The following is a 10,578-nucleotide window of genomic DNA, read 5'->3' as shown; positions in this document are numbered from 1 at the left end:
GGTTGCCCAGAGAAGCTGTGGATGCCCCATCCCTGGAGATGTTCAAGGCCAGGCTGGATGGGGCTTTGAGCAACCTGCTCTAGTGGGAGGTGTCCCTGCCCATGGCAGGGGGCTTGGAACTCGATGATCTTGAAGGTCCCTTTCAACCTGAACCATTCTATGATTCTATGAAAGATACACACTTCTCATGGATATAGAGCTATTCGGTCAAGTGTCTTGGCCTGTTCATAATCCAGGTATTTTTAAATTTTTTTTTGTTAACAGATTTCCTTGTTTAATGTAATTGCCTCAGAAACAAAAACTCTGATATTAAGATAGAGACTTCAGGACAATATGATTTGCCCTTTTGTTCTAATACCCTACAATCTCCTGTAGAGTTATTTTCTTACTTAAGTTTCTATTTCTAAAATGTAATTATATAATTAGAACTGCCAGCGAACCTGAAAGTTACTTAGAACGCCACGCTCTCTGCAGGACTGGATTCATGATTGTGCTTAAGCTCTCACAGCTATGCTCTGTGTGACACTGAAGATACTTGGTGTAAGAATGAGAAACTCCCAAGTGGTTGGCAGGACTGCATTTTATTCACAATCACTCAAAAGGAATGGGAATAAACAGTCAGCTCCTGCCATAGCTCACCACTGGCACTGCAGTCTTTGCCAGGCCATGTGCTGCTTGATATATTCATAATTAACCTCAAAAAAAGGGACAGAGCAACAAAGTTTGCCAATGATAAAGTCAGTGCAGTAAGTTAGGGTAGTAGTTTGGATAGTAAAACTACTGGAAAACTGTAGAAATGCAGAAAAGACAAGATGATTGGGAAATAAAGTGGCAGACACAATTCAGCATAGATGTATAAAAAATTATACACATGGAGATAAACAACCATAGTTTCACATATGAAACAATAGCCTCAGAGCTCATCATGACCAGTCAAGAGTGAGAGCCTGTAGTTAGGATAGATAATGCCATGAAAACAGCTAAGTGCTCAGTTCAAATTAAAAGAAGCAAATCAAGTATTAGGAATTACTAAGAAAGGGATAAAGAACGAGAAAGCAAACAAACAGGCCAGCACTTAACTACACAGCTAATGCTGCGTGCAGTTTTGGTTCCAGAAAATAATGAGACCCAGAAGAGTTTCAAAGGACAATACAGAAGCTATTCTATGCCTTTAGGCAGCCAAGGAATACGTTAGCTAACACATTTCAGTTCAGAAAAGAGGAAATTTAAAGGTGAATATGTTATACATCTGCAGAATCATGACTGGCACAAGCATGATCGGTAAAGGTTTCCCGCACAGGGAACATGAAATTAAGCCAGTAAAAATCAGGTTTAAGATAAAAAAGAATTGGCAATTCTTTATGCAACAAGCATCGATAAAAGCTGTTGTTATTCAGGAAGTATATATAGTCCAAGGGAAACTGGACAAGTACTGGAAAAAGCAGCATCAGGGATTACTAAATAGACAAACCATATGATATTCAGGAAAGCCTGGAATAGAAGACACTTAGAAGCTGGGAGAACACAGAAGGAAAAGAACCAAATGTGCTTGCATTGTTCTTATCCTTCCTCAGGCATCTGCTTTTGACTACAAAAGAGGCTATTGTGTTAGAAAAACCTGTGGTCAGGACCTGTAAAGCTATTCCTATGTTTATCTTTTCAAGAGCATGTAAGTAAGGAGCCGAGAGGAAAAGCACGTGCTGTTTGCTTGGCTTCTTACAGTTACAGGTAGCAGAAGATGGCACGTTAAAAATGCTGTCAAGGCCTCTCAGCCATCAAAGCCAAGCCTGAGCACTCATGTTCACATAGCAGGGATGCTACTAAAGTGGCAGATTTTTATTTTACAGCACAGAAAAATTTCCAGTGTGCAATTTCCTACTAGAGGGATTTTATTTTAATTTTTTTTTTCTTACCAGGAAGAAGAAAAAAAAAACCCTATTTCTTGTATTTGAAATCAAAAGCAATCAGGAGTTCTGTTACACCAATTCCTAAGCACATCTGTTTCATCCAGTATTTTGAAAGAAACTTTGCCAAGTACGCTGAGGAAAAGCAGATAGATTTTCTAGGTAACCATAGATCTGCCAGTTTTAAGAAATATCTCTTCTCTGCTTTCAGCCAAAACATGCTAAATATACAACCTTATGAGGTTTGCATTTCATTTTGTAAGTATGAACTATTAAGTATAATAAATGTTACCATTTAGTTCCATGTAATAATGAAAATGATGCATTTTTAGCTTTATATCCGTCAAATCAGGTTTTTGAATGTCAAAAACATGACCTGCTTTTATAATTCTGTATGACAAATGTCTAAGTGCATAAAACCAGCAAGTTTATTGATGGTAAAATGTTAGGTGCAACTTATTGGATGAATTGAGAATTATATACAAATTGTTCTCATATTGCATTTGCAAGCATTTCAAGGACATAAAACTCAGATTTAAATGTGTCTCCTGAAAACAGCAAGAGTGCTCTCCAGTCTTTTCTCATTTTTGACACGTAGCACTGAGTCTAGATAAAATTAAGTAAAAGAGCTAATTGCTAATTTGGGTTGATCTGACCTGGTCTTTTCTTAATGTTTTACTGAATTTTCAGATTTCCTAGGATAAATTTCATTGTGGATATCTTTTCATACTGGGGGTATCTTAATATTTTCAAAAAACATTACATCTAGTATTCAAGAGTTAAAAATCTGAAGTTACAACACCAATTTACAAAGGATTTTAAGGGTTCAGGAGCGAGCGAAATGGTATCACTTAGAAGTCCCCCAGCTTACTGGTTATTTATTCTGGTTATCCAGAAGTTTTCACAACATCCTCCTGGAATGTTTTTTTGGCCAGGCCAACTGGAAATACTGGTAAGTGATTCAGTGTAATATAAATATTTTTCTATTCTCTCTACCAGCAATATGAAGTATTTAGCCTCCTTGATCACTTTTTCTAGAGCTATGACCTACAGTGCATGCAATGTAAACTCTTAAAGTAGAAAGAACTTTTTTTCCCTCTGCACAAATATAACATTTGGCTTAACTAGGATTCCAGGTTTGTTTCCAAATGTGCTCCACCCTATTAACTTGGGAGGTTATTTTAGGTCCCATTAGCACTACACCTTGAAACCATGCTAACAAAAAAATAAAAAAGCTTAAACAGCAACAGATGAAGAACACACAAGAAACCATTTTCTTATGAAGGAGAGTTCCTGGATGCAAGGATATTTACTGAAAAGTAACATGATAAACAGTTTACTGTATATATGGTAAACACTTGTTTTGGCATCAGTGAAGATTCCTAGTGCTGAATGAGAAGACAATCCTATACCAAATGACTGTTTCATACTCATTGACTCCCATCAACCAAATCTGATGCTTCTCATACATGCTTTGACTAGGCAGAAACCATATAGTCTTTGTATTTTTAGGTCTAACAGTCAGAATAAATGCAAAAAATGTAGCATCTGAATTAAGTAAAATATTCCATGTAATCTAGAATTTAAATTTACATACATTTTTGCATGGATAACTGAAGTTCCTTTGCTATCCAAGTTAAAAAAAACACCTTTTCCAGCAATTTGAATCAAAAAGACAATTCATTACCTACATTATCAAAAGTGCTTTATTTCTTACTTTCAGATTGAGACTTAAGCCTCTAATTAAAATAAAATCAGGCTGGGCTTCATTCACATCTGATCCACAACGCAAAACTAAAATTGTACATCTAGTTTTTCATCAATGCAAAAGATAAAAACCAGGATATATTAGCACTTCTAAAGGATGCATTAACAAACTATACTCACTGTAACAGTATTTGTTGCTACACACTAGTAAGTTCAGCATGTGTGCAGTACCTCATATAGTTTAAAAAATACTGGATGCCAAAGAAGAGCAATTGCACTACATTCACACATAGTTCACAAAAATAATAAGTCATGAGCTTATTGGTGAACTATTTAAAAACTTTTCAAAGCTATTATAGACATGATCCTTTTCCAGAACATTACAGAAATACTCTGAAACCTTTACATGCACACTTATTTTTCTGAATAGTGGCAATCTTTAAAGTCTCTGTTAACTTTTAACTTGGCATTCTTCTCACACAGAAGTCATCTCCCATGTCAGCCTGTCATATTTTCAGCGGCCTAGAAACAGAAAAAACAACATTTATTGCAAGTCACTAGAAGCAGACACCATATAGATTAAATTGAATCTTTTCATGTAACTGTTTTAATTTACCTAAAGAACTTAAAAGTCTAGAAATAAGCTATTTATGAAAATTATATGATGTGTAGTGTTGCTCTCTAAGGAATACTTCCATTTTAAAAAAAATTAGTAGTCAGCTGCCATAAGCCATTATTAACATCGCCATTTCGATGTGCTTGTGTTAAATTGTATATCCTGTATCTAAGCAGCTTGCACACTGTATATTTTACCCTAATGCTTTGAAGAACTGCTCAAATGCTTTTTTTTTTTTTTTCATTTGGGGTTTACGACTTCATACAGTCTATAGTACTATTACTCCCCTCATACAGATAAATTATTGACCAAAACTCTGAAGACACTAATCATAACTGCATAATCATACTGAAAATTATTTGATCACAGTCATCACCAAGCATTTTTATTACTGAATAAACTGAACCCAAACAACAAGGTACAGTTGTTGGAGACTGATATTGGTAAATTTTAAGCCACCTATGGGACAAGTTAGCAAGGGATAGCAATGGGAATGATACACCAGTAAAAACAAAGGAAGAAGTAAACCAGCCCTCACTTACTTATATACACACATAGTTAAATATATGTGTATGCACACATTTAAGCATGTACACAAACATAAAGTATGCATGAGTATAAAAAAATGTTGAGTTTTATTTAGGTAGACAGTTTAGAATAAAAATCCTTCAAAAGGCAAGTGAGTATTTGTTTTAAATCATAGTTGCCTTCTCTACTAGCTAATTAGGTAAATGCTAAATTATGAAAAGCCCTATATATACATGCCCACCATGAAATCCCCTCGTTTGTCTTTGGGGAGAGTGGTAAAAGCAGTACGTGAAGATTACATTAACAAGTTGCATGTACCTGTTTACAAATACTGCTCCATACTATCAGGTCTGAGCTTGCAGAAACAAGGTGATGCCAGTTAAAGGAGAAAGTAGCAATCTATTTGTGATATGATGCAGATAAGGGAACAAATGGTGGCTACAAATGCCCAGAATAAAAATCTGTGGATTTTTTTTTCCTTCAAAAGAATTAATCTAATTATTTCTGAAAACATTTTATTCCTACCATTTCTTGCTCCATGTTACATTCAGTTGCATTCATTGTCTTTTTTATGGAACAGTCAGTTTCCTCGATTTAAAAGTGAGCAGTATCTTAAAAGTAAAATTTACAAATTGAAGTAGAGCAAGCTGGACATAGATCTGACTCTTAAAAACAAATGTATATGCTTTTTAAAGAAAAAAACATTACCTTCAGAGCTTCTGTAGCCTTACGTAGTTCTTTAATAACAGACGATAATGCTTCTGGATTTATCCCCTGTTCACAAAGTCGCACACAAATAGACAATGTCTCCATATCCAAGCCAGTGTTTAATATTCTTGAAATCTCAAACAGAACTGCAACAGAAAAAATGAAAGCACTTTAGTCCCTATAGACTATGAAACTTCAATGATCAAAAACGTTATTCATCAACATTTAATTTCTACAGTAGAGTCTGTGAACATTGCAGTTGTGGAAAGCTCCCAGTCTGAACTTCAGCAACAGCATTCATGTTCAGCTTCCCAGCATAAGCTAGAAGCCACAGCTTCTAACATAAACACCACGCTTTTCTGGTTCAGCAAAGTTAGTACTGGATAATGGGTTTTGAAAAAGTGAATTATTCAATAATTAACATGCTTCCCAATTATGTAAAAGGTAGGCTATAAGAATAATGGGCTTCTGAACACCAGATACTGACAAAGTCCCACTAAAATGGACCAGAAGCACATTCTTAAAGCTTTTACAGAGAACATCAGGAGTTTTATAGTCACCTCCTTTCATAGCTAAACCTGGCTTTAGATCCAACACTAACTCTGGTTTAAGGATAAGCAATACTATGAATTTTATATGACCTGAATCAAGAGCAGCGCAACATGTCAGTATGAAACCTTTTGGAGAAGGAGATTCTAGTCAGCTTTGTGCAGAAACAAAGATCACACTCTCTCTGTTTCTAAACCTTCCCTGAAAAGCCTCTGCCGCCCCCCCCCCCCCCCCTTTTTTTTTTTATTCTTTCTTCTCTTAAAGAGTTTATGTATGTAACAGAACAACTTACTGAGATTTTATTTCTCATTGCTACAGTAATCTCCATCCCGAGGCTAAGCCCCTAGCGACACGGGTTGATTTTATACAGATGTCATTCACACTGTTCCTGTAATCAAACCTCCATCAAGCTGCAAGAAAGTGAATGTCTTTCTCACCATGTAAAAGCAGCATGGCAAGTGACTACTGTCCACTTGACAGCTATGAAAATATTCTCCTTTGGTCTACCGAAGACATACTGCAGCACACCCTAGAGACAGTGCTTACCCAGGCCAAGACATTCCACTGAATTTTTAGAGTTGGAAGGGACCATAGAGATCATCTAGTCCAACTCCCCTGCTGAAGCATACATTAAAGGCCTAAAGTATCCAGTCAATTCCACTGAAGTCACGGGGAAGCCTCAGATGCTAGGAAAAGAATCTCTAGGTGTGATAATAACCTTGAAGCCCACACACATCATTTGGATTAAGAATAAGCACAAGTATAAGACCTGAAGGCAGCTTGTGAGACCAAAGCCCTAGCTACAAACCACAAAGGGGTTTTCCTTCTCCACAACAAGGCTTTCTGTCCCCGCTGGCTTGAAAGGAAACTGTTCCAAACGCATTACATGTGCACACCCTGCCCACATGAAAGCGTCTCCAACAAGCCAGTTAAAGCAACAACAAATTGACATACTTGCAATAAAATGCAATTGAACATGAGGAGCTACAGAACTAAGACTGACAACGTCCCAGAAATAAGTAATTCTTACGTTCTTTAACCATTTAAAGCTTATCATAAAATTTACTAATCATGTTATGTACTTGAAGGCAGAGCAGTAAATCTAATTAAAAAGTACTTCCAATTTCCTATGTCAAAAAGAGTTGTGGTCACTAGTTTCTAATAGAAAATGCCTCTAGGTGTTGAAGCAACATCTTTGGCGGAGAAATGTAGCAGTTTCTCCACAAAATATCTGAGCTCTTAACGATTCTGCAGAGAAAAGCTGCTAAATATTTATATCTAGCATTCTAGATTAAAATTTTACTTGTCTAAGCTACTAAAGACATTAAAGAATAACTTTTTTAATACTAAGCCATTTACTTCCCTTAGGTGCTTATTTTTTATGCTGTAAGTTAAGATGTAACAGATTTCAAGTTCTATTTCAAAAGGTCTACAAAAATTATTCTACAAATATTTTTTCTACTCATTATGATGAGCCCTCATCAAAAAACCCCAAATTACATGGACATAGCTATCATAGTGCTTGACTTTTTCAGTTACTTCACCAAAGCATTTTAAATAAATATTCATATAATGGAAATTTCAAAAGATTAATGCTATTTTGAACAGTGAAAGAGCCCAAAACAATTTATTTATTGAGTGCAGTAAAAGTTCAAACACAAGAGTATTTTTAAGACTCTTTAAGTAAATTTTTAAATATCAACTGTATTTTTACCTTAATGGAAAATTGCTTTCTTCCAAAAACACCTGACCCCAGGAAGAGATTAAATTATGAATGTCCACCACAAAGAAAATATACACATTGTTACACAGGAAACCTCGGCTCCTAAATCTGAAGGCTAGTACACTTTCCATAGCCTAGTTCTCAAAAGCCTTATTTTGTCTTTAATTCTATACATCATCCCTCTCATCCAGAAGACTCCTGCAGAAATGGAGAGAGGCATCAAGTGCAGTTACAAGAACTTAGCATAACTGTCTTTCCCAAACAAATCTCTCTGCAGCTACACAGAATGCTCTTATCCTCTTGGAGCACCAGAGCAACCATAATAATCTTGCTAGTCCTGCCTTGCCTCCAGCAACAGGTCACAGTGGGTAGATCAGTGGCTGAAACACTAATTTTTACACTATTTCAACTCATGAAGGTCTTTGCCAAGGAATCCCTATGTAACAGTCACCATAACTATAATAGAAGGGAAAATTGTGAGAAAAGAATAAACCCAAAGCAATAGCCCCCTGAACACTCTCCCTAGCCTCTAGTTCCTCATTGGGGCATTTCCAGAGAGAGTCTTCATATTTAACAACCCTCAGGGGATTTCCTGGTAGCTTTCCACTCCGCCTGAAATCCGCATCAGTTTTTGGCATAGCCATTCCATGGAATTCCAGAGTATCACACTACAAACTGCTCAGAAACACCTCCTGAAGCTGCCAGCTTTGATTTCTCATAAATTCATATCCTCAGATTCAGGCTGAGAGATCTTTACTCACCCTGCTTACACTTCTCATGGCTTATAAATCTCTGAAATATTTTCCACTACTCCCAGTGTCACTTCTCTCACATTGCCTACCCCCCAAAAAAGCACTTTTTTTTTTTTAATCAGAAACTATTCTAATTCTGTAACACTGACAGTCCTTCTCAAAACTTTTTCACTGTGATTTCTTTTTTTAATGGCAATTTACTTTTGTTTTCTGACATGAGCTGTCCACAGGAACAATACATTGGGGTTAAGATTAATTGAGGTGCTGCCAGTTACAGTACCACTGGGTTTGTCCTCCCTGTCCCTTCCATGCACCTCGTTCACCCCAGTTTAAATCCAAGATGCATAGGGCCAGGAAACATTAACTTGTATTAACCATTTCCAATAACAAGAAAGAATAGCAAGTGTATATATTTATAGACATAAAAAATGATGTTATTTGAAATTAAATCACAGAAACATCTAGAGGCCTTTCAGATCATCAAGTCCAACCATCAGCCTAACACTGACAAAACCACAACTAAACCATGTCCCTAAGCACTATGCCTCCCCATCTTTTAAATAATGCCAGGGGTGGTGATTCTATCACTTCCCTGAGCAGCCTGTTCCAATGCTTGATAACCTTTTCAGTGTCGAAATTTTTCCTAATATCCAATCTAAACCTTCCCTGGCACAATTTGAAACTATTTCCTTTTGTCCTACTTCTTATTACTTGGGAGGAGAGACTGACCCCCAACCTCGCTACAACCTTCTTTCAGGTAGTTGTAGAGAGTGGTAAGGTCTCCCCTCAGACCCCTTTTCTCCAGTTTCCTCGACCACTCCCCATAAGACTTGTTCCCCAGACCTCTCACCAGCTTCATTGCCATTCTCTGGACATGCTCCAGCACCTCAGTGTCTCTCTTGTAGTGAAGGATACTCAAGGTGGGGCCAGTGCTGAGGACAAGAGGACAATACCTTCTCTACTCCTGCTAACCACACTATTCCTCATACAGGCCAGGATGCTGTTGGTCTTCTTGGCCACCTGGGCACACTGCTGGCTCATGTTCAGCCGACATATTTAAGAGCTAATGAGAAAGCCAGGAAGAATCACACAAGGTCCAAAGACACTAGCACTACATGGGTATTTGAAGTGTTTCAGACATTACACATAATATGAAGTAAAAAGAAACTGCTATAGCACTAAATCTTCAAGCAACTGCAATTTGTAATCATCGCAGAATCATAGATTGGTTTGGGTTGGAAAGGACCTTAAAGATCATGGAGTTCCAATGCCCCTGCTGTAGGCAGGGTCACTTCCCACTAGAGCAGGTTGCTCAAAGCCCCATCCAGCCTGGCCTTGAACACTTCCAGGGATGGGGCATCCACAACTTCTCTGGGCAACCTGTTCCAGTGCCTGACCACTCTCACAGAAAAGAATTTCTTCCTAATATCTAATCTAAATCTCCCCCCTTCCAGTTTAAAACCGTTACTGAATTTCACTGAATTTTTTAGAGTTGGAAGGGACCACAGAGATCATCTAGTCCAACTCCCCTGCTAAAGCAGGACCACCCAGAGCTTGTCAGAGCATGTTACTCAGGACTGCATCCAGGCGGGTCTTGAAAATCTCCAAAGAAGGGGACCCCACAACCTCCCTGGGCAGCCTGTTCCAGGGCTCCGTCACCCTCACTGTGAAAAAGTTCTTCCTCATATTTGAGTGGAACCCTTTATGTTCCAACTTGTGCCCATTGCCCCTTGTCCTCTCACTGGCAACTACTGAAAAGAGTCTGGTTCCCTCCTCCCTCAGCCCACCCTTGAGATACTTGTAGGCATTAATAAGGTCTCCCCTCAGCCTTCTCTTTTTACAGACTAAAGAGTCCCAGCTACCATAAGGTCTCCCCTCAGACCCCTTTTCTCCAGTTTCCTCGACCACTCCCCATAAGACTTGTTCCCCAGACCTCTCACCAGCTTCATTGCCATTCTCTGGACATGCTCCAGCACCTCAGTGTCTCTCTTGTAGTGAAGGATACTCAAGGTGGGGCCAGTGCTGAGGACAAGAGGACAATAACTTCTCTACTCCTGCTAACCACACTATTACTCATACAGGCCAGGATGG

At 38.0% G+C, this 10,578-nt stretch overlaps 1 protein-coding gene across 1 annotated transcript; it reads right to left on the bottom strand.

The window, feature by feature from the left end:
- Window positions 1-562: 562 nt before the first annotated feature.
- MZT1 (mitotic spindle organizing protein 1) lies at window positions 563-9,551 on the bottom strand. Its single transcript, XM_014966246.1, has 3 exons — window positions 9,441-9,551; window positions 5,464-5,609; window positions 563-4,133 (listed from the first exon to the last, which is right to left on the bottom strand). Exons 1-3 carry the CDS (start codon window positions 9,526-9,528, stop codon window positions 4,110-4,112), a joined length of 258 nt encoding a protein of 85 aa, XP_014821732.1. The 5' UTR covers window positions 9,529-9,551; the 3' UTR covers window positions 563-4,109.
- Window positions 9,552-10,578: the final 1,027 nt, after the last annotated feature.

This window comes from Calidris pugnax, unplaced genomic scaffold (assembly GCF_001431845.1).
Source record: "Calidris pugnax isolate Ruff unplaced genomic scaffold, ASM143184v1 scaffold20, whole genome shotgun sequence".
Classification (NCBI taxonomy): domain Eukaryota; kingdom Metazoa; phylum Chordata; class Aves; order Charadriiformes; family Scolopacidae; genus Calidris; species Calidris pugnax.
The sequence above is the reverse complement of the archived record's forward strand: the minus strand, read 5'-3'. Positions and strand labels throughout refer to the sequence as shown.

Excerpts from the sequence above, each read along its gene's own strand:
- MZT1 (XM_014966246.1), bottom strand. The coding sequence starts at position 9,528 with ATGAGCCAGCAGTGTGCCCAGGTGGCCAAGAAGACCAACAGCATCCTG. Across the intron at positions 5,610-9,440 it reads GGTTAGCAGGAGTAGAGAAG|TTCTGTTTGAGATTTCAAGA; the intron begins GTATTGTCCTCT and ends TTTCTGTTGCAG. Across the intron at positions 4,134-5,463 it reads AGGCTACAGAAGCTCTGAAG|GCCGCTGAAAATATGACAGG; the intron begins GTAATGTTTTTT and ends TTCTGTTTCTAG.